This window comes from Pleuronectes platessa, chromosome 16 (assembly GCF_947347685.1).
Source record: "Pleuronectes platessa chromosome 16, fPlePla1.1, whole genome shotgun sequence".
NCBI lineage: Eukaryota > Metazoa > Chordata > Actinopteri > Pleuronectiformes > Pleuronectidae > Pleuronectes > Pleuronectes platessa.
Window position 1 is genome coordinate 20,220,779 of NC_070641.1, and position 14,017 is coordinate 20,234,795.

General features: G+C 43.9%; 1 protein-coding gene across 1 annotated transcript in view; it reads left to right on the forward strand.

Moving 5' to 3' along the window:
- grin2aa (glutamate receptor, ionotropic, N-methyl D-aspartate 2A, a) overlaps positions 1-14,017 on the forward strand; it is a 106,623-nt gene that overhangs the window by 50,197 nt on the left and 42,409 nt on the right. The window contains exons 3-4 of the mRNA XM_053444344.1: positions 8,422-8,588; positions 10,986-11,414. Coding sequence (XP_053300319.1) covers positions 8,422-8,588; positions 10,986-11,414 — 596 coding nt within the window. The remainder of the gene's footprint in view (positions 1-8,421; positions 8,589-10,985; positions 11,415-14,017) is intronic.

Below are 14,017 nucleotides of genomic sequence, written 5' to 3' on the forward strand. Positions count from 1 at the left end.
ATAATTAGACACAAAACAAATCACAAAAAGAATGAAATTTTCTATCAATTCTGACATCAAGCCACATTCTCACATGGCTGCTTGTTTTATGAATACGCTGTTGTCGGCCACGTTGTTCAGCTGTACTCCCAACACTGATAAGAGCTGTTCCTGCTCAGGTGTAAGGTCGGCTCCCGGAGGAAGGCAGCAGAATATCAGCCTTATTAGAAGAGATGGCGAGTGGGTGGGAGAGGGCAAGACGGATAGAGGGAGGCGAGAAAAGACAGGGCCCCTGGATAGAGAGTTAACGAAAAGAAAGGAAGACACTGAGAGGAGGATGCTGGACTTATTAGAGAAGAGAGTGAGTGGGAGAAGAGGGCAAACGCAGAGAGACAACGATGGAGAGAGGGAGGAGGAGAGTGAGAGAGAGGGAGAGAGAGAGAGAGGGATGATGTTATTTTGTCAGTGTTTCCCCGTGGGGGCTCGGCTGCTTGTTAAAAAGTCCTGACAGAGGAAACGCAGCTACACACTAACAGACACACACACACACACACAAACACACAAACACACACACACACACACACACACACACACACACGCCAACAGACACTGCTCCTGTGTGATAAACTTAGGTCCCTCTCTCCGCCGGGGAGTGTTATCTGAAATGGACAAAAATATTCCTCTGTGACGTCAAATGCAGCCTCGTCTGATAATCTTTGAGCGTGTGCGTGTGTGTGTCTGTGTTTGTGTGTTTGTGCGTGTGCAGCCTCCATTGCAGTTGAAAGCTTCAGTTTCCCTGTAATTATCCAACACAATCCAACACAAACAAAGGATATATGCCCCCCCTCTCCTCTGTTCACACCAAGGAGTTTAATGACAACCCTTCTCCACACACACACACACACACACACACACACACACACACACACATTTTCACAGCACCGCCACAAGATCTGCTCATTGTTTTAAAAGACGCAGTAAAGAGCGAATAAGCGTCACACTTTCCTAACACACTGACAGACCCATTTACACAGGGACGCTCTACAATTACATAATGTGCCGAAAGTAAAGACACAACTGAAGCTGCGTTGTTAGTTGAAGCGTGTTTCTCTCTCTCTGGTCGTTATTAGATTGAAACGATAAGGAAGAGCAGCTCTTTCTGTTTAACTTGTTTAAATTGTGTTGTGGGTTTGTGTGCGAGTCTCTAAGTGTTGTTAAAACAATCCTTTGCTGAGCAGCTCAAAATCAATTTTACAAATACATAGATTATATCAAAGTGCTTTACAGGCATTGACATACATAGGATGTTAAAAAGTTACTTTTACAGACTGATTGACACCAAAGTAATCAAACAATAGAGAAGACAGCAATAAAATAAAGATAATAACATGTACATTATCAACACTAACCTTTTAGTTAAGCTACGGATAATAAAATATAAATTTATATAAATACTAAAACCATACGCCACATAAACTGACTGCCAGACGAAGCATGTGGGTTTTTTAATTGACGTAACATTTGACTTTATTGAAGCTGTTTGAAGTTGTCGTCACACGTCCGAGGTGAAGTCGTCGGCTCCGTGTTGTGTCCGGGCCTCGTAACGTTGTTATGGCTCCGTTACATCAGCCTGCCATTATCAAACTGGTTTTTTAAAGGGGTCCATAAACCAATAGACTCAGAAGGGGTTTCTTCGTCCACAGAGAAACATATGCTGCTTCAGCTGCAGAGAAAATACAATCACCAGGTTATGAGGTTTTCAGGTGTTGGACTGTGACTCTGTTTGTCTGCTGGTGGGTTTTGATTGTTTGATCGAACTAAACAAGCTTTTAACAAACTTTTCAGAATTTTATCCGACTTTTATCATAAAAAAAAAAACACTGACATGATATTCATGATGAGAATAGATCACGTTATTTATATTTTTCAAACCTGTATCAAACTTGTAAGCTGTCACCTCCACAACAGAATTTCCTACAAGCAATAATGTGGATGGACTTATGTTCTACAACTGCTGAGAAATGTAGTTATTATTCTAAATATTTAAACAAAGACAACTCATGCAGCAGTGCGGTATCTAACTATATTTGACTTTTAATTAAAATCCTCTTAAGTATGTTAAAATGTAAAATATTAAGTTCCAGCACATTGTGTGTTTGCCAGTGGGGGAGATGAACGACTCACACAGAGGTTGCATTAAATCGCCTAAATTAGTCTTCAGAAAAGATTTAGCAGTTATTAAAGTGCTGTGAATTAAACATCACAAGTTGATTCCTTGAATAAAGAAATTCATTTTTTCTTTCTACAAATGAAGTGTTGTAAGAGTCAGAAATCAGGCGACCTGCACTGACTTTGAATCAAGAAGACAGACGCACTTATAACATAATATAATCATATAATCTAGTTAAATATTCTGATTTCAAAAAGTGCTGCACATTTTCCTTCTACTGAAATTCAAAATGGAAGTCTTCCTCCCCATCTCATGAGACTATCACGCCTGCCGCTCTGTCAATAGCTCTATATTTAGAAGTCTCTCGTTGTAAATAACACACAAGATCTAATTGAAGCCTGTTTCCTAAATAGATGATCATATCACTTCCTCCGACTGAAACCTTCTGTTTAATGATGTCGCACAAGGAAAGAAACCTCGGGGAAAAAAAACACAAATATGGCTCATTTCTCGAAGCTGCACTTACTTCAGCAAAGTTTTCGACTTCCCTAATTGGCCGTCCTGTTATTCTTTATATCCTTGACCAAATACTCAGGGGGAAGCAGAACCAAGTGGTGCCAGCATATAAGCTGACACACTTGTTTTACATTTGGAACCTGTGTTTATATTCTCTCCACTCACCGGATCCGTTTGGCACCCGTCTATTTGAGGATGTATCTGTGCCAATCCAACCCCTGCAGACACAGAGATACTATAGAGATGTTTTTCTGGCCAAGCTGCAAAAAAAAACATAAAGCCCCCACTATGTTTTGAGAAACGGATAAAAAAATTATGCTTTGGGAGATTTCTATATGCACATGTGAGGAAAGACACAAGCTGGTGCCTCAGGAGTTCCCCCTCTAGTGTTTGTTTGTTTCCCCCGAAAAAACTCTACATTCCTTTCGTCTGTGTGGATTTCTGCCTGAATGCAGAAAACAAACATTGGTCCAGGTTTGTTTTTCACTGAGAATCCTCGTCTCTCGTGTCTGAATTCAACCTTTACTGGTGATCTCGAAGAAAGAACTCCGACCATCACCCAATGTCTCAAAGACTCAAAGATATGAGTGAATTTTATGATCAGAATCAGAATCAGAATCAGAAAGTATTTATTTTTTGCCAAGTAGGTTTACACCTACAAGGAATTTGCTCTGGTCATTGGTGCATACAATGAACATAGAACATAGAAACATAAAGACACAATAAATACAACACACATAAGAAAAGCAATAAAAAGAAACAATATATATTTACTCACTATTTACTTCTTATTTTCTCCCTTTTTCTAATATTTATACAAAGTAACTTTTATTTAGATATAAACATATCTAAATAAAATATAAATAATAGATAAAAGGTATAAAAAGTGAAGTAAAAAGTGAAATGCCAAATGCAAGACAGATACAATGTGATACCAAATTCTATCCCTGGTGATTTCTGCTACTGTTGTTTCTTGATTTCTTGTCGTGACATAGTATTTGGCCCAGGCCCATCCTCTGTCAGGTTAAAGCTTCCACACATTAATCACTTACTTCATCATTTATATGAGACTATTTAAATGTTTCCATGTTTCTGGCTGCAGACACTGCTTCCGTGTGGTTTCCAAGGCGAGCGCCTCACGCTTGGCATTTTCAGTTTGCGTCCACGACAGACATTTCTCTCTCTTTTGTTTTGCCGCTGCTATTTTTAGGCCTGTCTGTTTATATTTAGTAAGCGGCCCCACCGAGTATTTTTTTGTATTTTTTTTTGTATCAGTGTTTCTCCTCCAGTGGACATGGCGGAGCTATCAGATTCAGCAGATAGTGATACGAGGATGAATATGACATATGACAAATACATGCAGGTTTGGATGGTCAGGCCTTAATCTCTATGAGCGTGTACCTCACAGACTAAACCCACTATTCACCAAGTGGGTGCATGTGTGTGTGCGCGCGCTTGTGTGGGTGTGAGACCAAATTTTTTGTCTGTGTGTGTTTGTGTCATCAGACCAGACAGTGCATGATGCTATCAGCAGCAGAGGATATGAGGAGCACTATTTATAACTCCCCTCAATCTCAACTTAGCCACACTGTCCTGTTTGTTTATCTGCATCATTGCTGCTGTGTGTGTGTGCCCGTGTGTGTGTCTATGTGTGTGTTTGTGTGTGTCTGCGTGTGTGTGTGTGTGTGTGTGTGCAACAGAGTGGGAAATTTGAGAGTTGGGAGACTGTGAACATGACAGACAGAGCAAGGAGCAGAAGAGATGTGACGACAGTCTGTGTGCGCATGCAAGTGTGTGTGTGTGTGTGTGTGTGTTTCTTTGTTTGTATGTGTGTCTGCCGCGAGCTTGAGGTGTGAGTGGAAAGCAGAGACATGTCACACTTGACAAGGGTGAAATGAGAGGATATGATTGGCTGTTTGCTGATGTCACGGATTGTGAGCCGTCCCAATTAGAAACAATCACACGCTGCTTAGTCACCATCGTTGTCCTCTTCACCGCTCTACCCATCGCTTCTCCTCTTCTCTCCCTCTCTGCCCCCCCCCGCATCCAAACTCCCCCCCTCTTTGTCTCTAATTTCATGTCTCTATGGAACTTTTTCCTTCTGCCACTCTCGGGCTAATTTGCTTCCTTTTAGCGTTTCCCTTGTTAAACACAAACACACATGAACACACACAAACACACAAACACACACATGTCCCATCTGCTATTTTAGAATTTATTTACCATATCCATTCTGCCTCCGTGTCTTTCCCTTCCTCATTTATCACAAAACTGTCAAAATTATATAAAGATAAAGGGCTGTGATTGACACATGTCAAATATCAATCATCATCAATATGATAAAGACAGACACGCTCAAAACCTTGAAGCTGTACATGTACAGTACATATAACAGAATATGATTTTCTACATTCCTCTGTGTGTGTGTGTTCCTGTGGACAGACTTTGGTCCTTGTCCCTCAGCAGGAGAGCAGGACGTTTTTATTCAGAGCTCGTCCTCAGAGTCTTGTCCTCCGGAGGCAGCTGTGGTCTGAGGATTCTGGGTTAGGTCAACCCAAAGAGCCGAGCTTTGAGGGAACACACTGAGGCCTAACTCACCGTGTTCTCACTCTAAGTGGTGTTAGCGATCATGCACTTGCATAAATGGAGGATATGGAGCCCGGCCCCGTCCAAATCTCTTCAGTCCAGTTGGGCTCTGTTGTTGTTTGATACGCTGAGCTGCCGTGGAAATACAGAGACGTGGGCTTGGCCGGCACAAATGAGCGGCGGCACGCGCCCAGAAATCATTTGAGACCAGAAGAGAGGGAATATTTTGGTGAAAGGGAGATCTCTGTTTTGGTCTGTGGTAAATCCTGGCTTCCTGCCCGGAGCTTGAGTCCTTTCAGACAAAACACACACACACACACACACACACACACACACACACACACACACACGCACACAATATACTGGCAAAGGACTTCAGAGCCAGTAGTAGCTTCTGCTATATTCATTGTGTATTAAAGTTGCCTTTAGCGTCAGTTTGTTCTCATAGTAGAATAGAAACAAAGAGAAATGTTGTGATTTTTCAAATAAACAGAAGAATTAAATCCTCTTTTCATACATTTTAAACTTACTAACCCTCCTCACTACAAACTATATGTAAAGATAGACGACTCTGCTTCCTCCCAGTATCCAAACATAGAGCCCAAATATCCCAGATAGGAAACACTGAGTTTTTTTTTGCATTTGGAAATGATCCACAAATTGTGAGTCTGTCTGTCTGAGCTCTGTTTTTATATAAATCAAATATCTTCTTACTGGAAAAGTTAACAATTACACAGACATCTCTGTGATGAGACTACCTTATAATAACACATATTAAATTATTTGCATGCATATTTTGACTTTTTAGTTTGGTGCATGTCCCATCCACTAACATGGAGCATGCAGGAGATATGGCAATGGGGCACACACATATTAAGCATCAGAAGGCTGAACAAACAAAAAATTATGAATAAATTCCAAGGAAACATTATTACACATGTGAGCAAACTGGTTTCTCAACAGTTGGCAGGTGAAGACGTCAGTAAATATCTGAAAGGAAATAAAATACACACAGTTATAATTCCCCACCAGCTTATTTGATGCCTCCCCCGGTCGCCCAGTGCTCTTTTTGGCCCCGTGCTGGTCCCAGTGCTCTGTGGATTGGAGCAAAGTGTGGGATTATCGGCCGCTGCTGTGATGAAGACAGGAAGTGACATGTCTTATAGCATGGCCTCTCTCCTTCCCTCCTTCCCCCCCACCCTCCACCCCCGTGCTCTGGCATTGCTGCAGTTTGTTCCCCATTAGAACACACACACACACACATACACAAACACACACACAACAAGGCTGTGGAGGGAGCCTCTGAAGAGCACTTGAGTCTGAGTATCGAATCAGCCAACCTCGCATACAGATACAATACCATTAAAGAGCACTCTAGAGCCTTGATATAGGAGGCAAAACGATGTGCGCTCGCTCACTTACACACACTTACACACACACACACACACACACTTACACACACACACACACACAAACACACTCGAATAATGCCAACAGTGAATAACCACATTATTCAGAGGCTATCAACACAGTGGAGGACGAAATGCCAGGTCATGCATGTGGAGATGAAATTACATACAGCGCACTGATACGTTTGCAAATATCATCCACCACTACTCCCAGTCCCTGCTTTCTACTTGTATGTGTTCTCACCCCCCCCCCCCCCCCCTCGATGCCTTCCTCACTCGGTAGTTAGACCTACTCCGAGTCTCAGAAGTGGAAATCTTTCTTCAGCAAAATGGCTGTGAAATAAGAAACTAGTAGATAAACTGGTATGAAACCGAACAGAATATACAGAGAAACGCATATTGAAATGAAATGAATTGGTTGGAAAGTTTCGTAAACTTTTGTCAGCTCAATTTGAAACATTCATTTCATTCACAACCTTGTGCATTTGTCCATCTTCATAAACCATCGACTGCAAACAAAAACGACTTGATGCATCTCGAGTGCCACATTGTGACTGGCAGCAATACAGGTTTGAAATCCTGCCTCCTCCATGTTACTGGATAGGACATGGACTAAACTTAATGTTGCTGAGCAGACTCTGGTTCCAATAACCCAAGATGGCAGCGTTCTTATCGTAATTTTAGAGTGTGAAGAGGTAGAAATGTTGTGTCATAGAATCATTATACGCAGACAGCAGAAACATGTTACTACGCAGACTCTTCAGTGGAACGTGTGTGTGTCAGTGGTGTGTGTGTGTGCACTCATGAGGGTTAGTGTATGTCAGTGTTTCTGCTGATTTTCGAGAGCAGGTGTCATCTGACAAAGTGACACTGGGGCAGGATCTTTGTTCGTCTCTTATCTCGAGTTCCGACCTTTTGCTCTGTGTCTCATCGCCCTTATTTCAGCTGTCAGGTTGCAACCTTACACACGTACACACAGGTTCACACACACACAGGTACACACACACACACACACACACACACACGTCTTCAGGTCTATCATAATTAGAGTGCCAAAGACAAGTGGTGTCAAGATAAGCCATGTGTGAACTCTGTGACATTTCAAGGTAACACACACACATACAGATACAGCTACACACACACACACACACACACACACATACACATACACACACACACACACAAACAGATCTTGCGATAAACAAGCGAAGACTCCGCACGTGTCTTGCTGCTAAATGCTTTTTGTGCCCTCACAATGTTTGGTCTCCTCTCACCTCATCCAATAGGCCGCACCATTATGACTCATTTAAAACAAAAATCCTACATAAATGAATGGAGTTCATTTGTCCACCTGTAACAGCACTTATCTGCTCTGTCCAAGCCAATGTCTCCGTGTGGCTGATTTAAGAGGCAAATGATTGTGAGTCAGGTTTAATGGAGCGGATATGAGTAGCTCAGAGTGAATGAAACCCCAGAACCAGGCCCACAGAGTTCTGCGGCTCCGCCTGCACTGCACCACTCCAATTTGGTCTTAATTGAATTGTTCTGAGGCCCCTCATCCATATATTTCTTCCACGGGGGATGCTCATTACTCTGGATCCGTGTGTGTGTGACAGAGGGAGAGAGACAGTCTGCATACTCACGATGCGCCAAATGAGAAGTGCTCTGTTGTAGATTGATATTTCTCAGATGCTGTTTAAAAAAACAAACAGTAAAAGAACGTGTAACTAATTCTCTGCGCCTCCTGTTCTCCTTTGTCAGGATACGAAGTCGACCTTCTTCCAGTTCGGCGCCTCCATCCAGCAGGAGGCTCTGCTGATGCTGAACATCATGGAGGAGTACGACTGGCACATCTTCTCCATCGTCACGTCCAAGTTCCCCGGCTACCAGGAGTTCATCAATATCCTGAAAACGACCGTGGACAACAGGTAGGATCAGTCACCTCTCACCACTCCACACATCCTCACTGTCTCACTGTAATTCTACGTATCTGATGATTATGTAAGTGCATTAAAGTCCCCAACAAGAAGTTCTGTACTAAAGATGGACAGCATGACAGCTACCAAGGTGGCTGACTGCAGGGTAGACCCTAAACCCTGTTTCCTCCATGTTAGTGGATGGGACATGGACCAAAGTAAAAGGTCAAAGTAAATGTCAATTGCTTCATTGGACACATTCAAATCGAGAGTATTACCAATATATCACAGTGTTTACTGTAGATAGTTTTCACAGTATTTTCTAAAATGCAGTTTCAAGAAAAAACACATGAAACATGAACTAAATAATTAACTGTGGTGCAACATAAAAGATTCAAACTCAGCTGGAAACCCTGTCAACACACACAGAGTAGATTGTATTGAGGATAAACAACCATAACAGAGGAAGGATGAAGTACACAGGCTGAAAATCACATTTCACTAGCAGCAGTGTGCAGGAAGAAAATCTGAAGATAACAAGACCTGTAGGTATGTTTCATGAAGAGTTACTATTCCAGGCGTTTCTCCAAGTCCGCTGCTCTATTTCATCTGTAATCTTCTCCATTATCACTGAGAATTTCCCCGGAGAACCGTCAAGTTTACAATTTTTTTCGGCAGAATTACCGCAAGCGTTGTTCTGGCCCCCTGTGTTTTTGTTTTTCCCCCCGCCGCTCTCGTACAGTGTGTGGACAGAGAGCCTGAGAGGCCCAGCGTTCTCCAAATGAAGGCAGATGACAGGTGACTTGTTCTGTGTGTGCAGCTCGGCCCTGTGCTGCACCATAAGGTCAATCTGACTGATGTGTTAGTTCCCCCCACAGAGGAAATGAAAAAAGAACAGCGAGCCACGACGTTGAGGCGCTGGTAAAGGTTGGTGCCGGCACTTGTGATATATAGAAACCCAGCTGAGGACGGTTGTTTCCCATTAGCAGTTCCTCTTCATGTCAAACCCACAGCTCGTCTGAATGTGGTGATGCTTAAACAGTGTTAATTATACTCGAGCGGTAACACATTGTTAAACGGTTAATTAAATGAGATTAGAGGAATTTGTTCCCTTACAAGAATTCTTAATATTTGGAAACCAGGAAGCGTGAGCTGTTGAAAAGTCCAAGTTCCCATCAGGCTCCAGTTTATCACACGTATGTACATATATAAATTAGAACCCTAGTGTGTTACCTCAGTGTTGATATAATATTCAATGATTTATACAACCACGATAAGCCTTTGTCGTTTGTGGTAAGCTGGTTCAAACTGAGGCATGGAAAAGACAGTCTGAACTCCCATCATTCCCAGCAGAGTATTTCACCAGTCGGCTAATTGAGTAAAAGCTGTTGTGACACGTTGGTACCTGTGTTTCTAACTGAATTCATTTCCTGAACCACCAGTGTTGCGTCCTCGTCTCCACCGTTGCTTCTCTGCCGTCCTCTCTGAGTATCACTGTCTCGATTTGACTAGTCCTGTCATGTGGGACCACAGACCAGTATCACTTTGGACAGCAGGACAGGAAGCGGACCAGTCCCAGATGCCTCTCCCGTTACACCACCTGTCTGTGGTTGGGTTCTTACATGATTGTTTAACTGCTCCTGATGTGAGAGCACGTCCGTCTTTGTCCCTCGCTCCGGCGGCTGTGCCACGAAGGGCCCCGTGCCACCGGTTTATGACATCTCATGTTCTTTAATTACTAACAGAGCGGCCATTTCCTCTGCCTCCGCCGCTCTTTAGGCCGCTAAACTGGCTCCTGCTGGATATTATCACTCTGGACATTGTGAAAAAAAGCAGAGTCAGTCCCACCGGATGAAAACGATCCTCTGCAAATGCTTTATCTGCTTAATGAGCACTTATTTGTCTCCCAGTGTGCCCACTCTGGCTTACTGGGCACAGAAGCTGATTAAAACTCTCTTCAGCCACGTGCTTGAGCCGATGCAGTATTAGCGAGAAGGTTTTTTTTGTGTTCGAGTCAGAAGCTCAAAGTTTCATGTTCTATGTCGATGACAGCGTTGTTTCCTGATGAGTGTTGTGTCGACTTAGCAAAGTGACCAGAGGCTCGACTCCGCCCCCCCCCCCCCCCCACACACACACACACACACACACACACATTAACAAGCCCCTGTTTGTTCTCTAGCTGCTGAGCATCATTATACACGAGCAGCTTTAGCATTTGCATTCCCATTTAGCCGTAATGTGATTCCCCTGACAATAAGCACTTTACACCGATTAGTATTCACGTCCCACTTAACAATGATATTAATTGTAATGGATAATTATGGGCTCTTGTCAGCACCTCTGCCACGATAACAGTCTATTATTCAAATATGAACATTTGACTCCATGTCCTCTTTATCCTTGCCTCAGTTTTGTGGGGTGGGACCTGCAGAATATCATCGTGTTGGACGCGGTGGAGGAAGACAGTCGCTCTCAGATCATGCTGAAGAAGGTCCAGTCTCCAGTGGTCCTGCTCTACTGCTCCAAGGACGAGGCGGTCTACATCCTGGACGAGGCCCGCTCCCTGGGCCTCACCGGATTTGGATACATCTGGATTGTGCCGTCGCTCACCACCGGGAACCCAGAGGTAACGCCCGAGGACTTCCCGTCGGGGATGATTTCAGTGTCGTACGACGACTGGGACTACCCGCTGGAGGCGCGGGTCCGCGACGGCTTAGGGATCATAACGTCGGCAGCGGCAGCCATGTTGGAGGAGTACGGCGACATCCCCGAAGCCAGAACCTCCTGTTACGGCCCGATGGAGAAGACGTCCAAGCTGCCGCCCAGCGCTCTACACAAGTGAGTAAAGGAAGAGTGTCTTTTTAAAGAAGAGAAATTATGAACAGCACTGTAATAATTGTTTTGTGTACTTCTATAGGGGGGTAGGTGTATTGACGGGCATGGACTTGTGTGTGTGTGTGCCAGAGTGTGTTTGTTTGCACCCTCGTCCTCGGTAATTGGAGACTTCCACCACGTTTCCATGGGTTGAGACTGAAGAACGATACAATTACCGGATGAAAGACCAGATCATTGAGAGTCGGAGCCAAGAGAGCAGAGGAAGTGTAGAAGTGAGGGAGGAGGAAGGGAAGGAAACATGTGAATGGAAGATGTGGAACAATTTTGTGATTTAGGCAGTAAAGGACAGGGGAAGGGAAGAATTGGGACGGGGGACGAGAGCGGGGGGGGGGGGGGCGGGGCGCTACCAATGAATGCTCTCCAACATTGAAGAGCTCCTTGATGAGTCCTTCTGTTCCTCTCCTCTTTTATTCCTCCGTCTCTCATTCACTCTCTCACTCCACATCACGCGCCCGGCTCCCCAGCAGCCGGTGGGAGATGTTGCAGGTCCTGCCAGCTCTGTCTGCCTCTCCATCTGGCAGAGGAGGGAAGCACAGCAACACACAACCTGTGTTTACATCCCAATATTGTTGTCATTTTTTTCCCCTTTTATTTAATAATGATGTGTGAAATTGAAATTATTCGGTATAAATGAGTCATTCTGATTCCAAAACGCATTTCCAAAAACACTGAAGGCAAAATTCTCAAATGTTTTCCCATCTCCAATTTGCTTTATTTTACAATTAGCATGGTTTGACTAGAAAATGATTGAGAAGAGCAGAACCACTGAAGGTACATGGATCTGCTCGGATATTTAACAGTGGCCACATCCTTTGGCAAACAAGGTAGGTTTACCATACGTGGTATAAAATTGGGAATCGATTTAATGAAGAAATCCTGTTAATTTCCTTTACTACTAAAATAATAAATAGTGTTTTCTCAAAGGTTCAGATACCTTCGGTCAGATAACAATATCTCAGCAGACGAGAGGCTGAGAGTAAAAGACCGAGGAGCCGACAGAGAGAGAAAGAGGAAAACATCGAGACAGTGAGAGATTAATAATGAATCAGGTGCATTTCGAGCACTCTGCATTAGTGTTACAACAGTAATATCATTTAGATTGAATTAATCCCAGCTATTGCATCTGCTAAACCAATATCAGCTTTGGAATTCAAGATGGAAGTCTAACATTTCCCTCTGAGGTCAGTTTCCAGCGACTGTCTATAAATTTTAACTGGTCTAATACGTTTTCATGTAATTGGTCAATAAATCAAAAGTCCTTCTGGCTCATGGGTCCCAACGTTACATCACCAGTTTCTTCTCTGGCTCCTGAGATTCTTTGCATCAGTATTGAAGATGTTTTTAGTCGGAACCTCCCTCGGGCTTTCAATCATTTTTAATTTGGGTTTTTGCAGAAACAAAATGCACCGTGCACCAGGGCGCGGGTAGTTCAGGAAGCCTGGGAGATTGGAGCTTTCGCGCAAAACTAATGGGACTCTGCCCGTGATGAGAGGTTAGAATCGCAGCAGTCACTTAACTGACTGGCTTTGTTCAGCAACATTTATGAGCCCCCACTAGTAAATGATGGTTATACTGTGCAGAGTATGACTGATTGGATCTTTAAACATTTTAAATACCACATCCACACTGATAGAACTCTTGTGCTGTCGCAGGTAAACCAAAAGAGAATTAACCAAATATCCCGAGCCAGCTGACTTTGCTCCCAGCATGCTCTGCTGCCCCAGGTTGTTACCCATGTGACGAGTTGCCACAGATGGCCGTTTTGTGGGTGAGAAAGCTCGGCCAATGGGGCTCCGGGAGCAGGACACGAGGAACACACGATTGGTCAGGGCTGGGTCGGGGGGCGCCGGGCCAGTGTGGGTTGTTAGACCATCGACGGCTGTCAGGGGAGATATGGGAACATGCCAGCGTGCGCACACCCACGTCCGGGCACAGAGGTGGGCAGATGGGCCGCGTGTACACATGTACAGCCCCCGTGTGACATATCACATCACTGACAAAGTGTCACAGTATTTTATTTCTCGCCTCCTCTCCAGTTCTTATGTTGATAAACTGCCAAACTGCATCATCCTCTCTAAACAGTCGCCGAGCATTCTGTTTGAAATGTATGAGTTTCTCTGCTCCAACACCTCCACCGCGATTCGTGACAACAATTTGATTTGCAGTGGAGGCCGCTTCCGTCCTGGAGGGAGCCAGGAAACTGTCGCAGCGGAACAAAAGTTATTTTGATGAGAATAATATTAATATTCTGTACTGAAATCACAGAAAAGTCTCTAGTCCCTGTGACTGGTTCCGTGCAGTGTGGACCCGCAGTGAAGCTCCACCTCACTCACTTTGCCCCTGACGGCTCCAATGATAAATCCACTGCGACACGTCCGAGATAAATATGTTTTGCAGAGTGATAGAAAAATAAAATAAAATAAAAACAGGAGACAAATGATCAACTAAGAGCAGTGGCCAGAGCAGCTATAAGACCAAGTGACAAGAAGTGCTCCATATAAAATATGGCAAGTGTGTGTCTGTAGGGGAGTTGTGTGTGTGTGTGT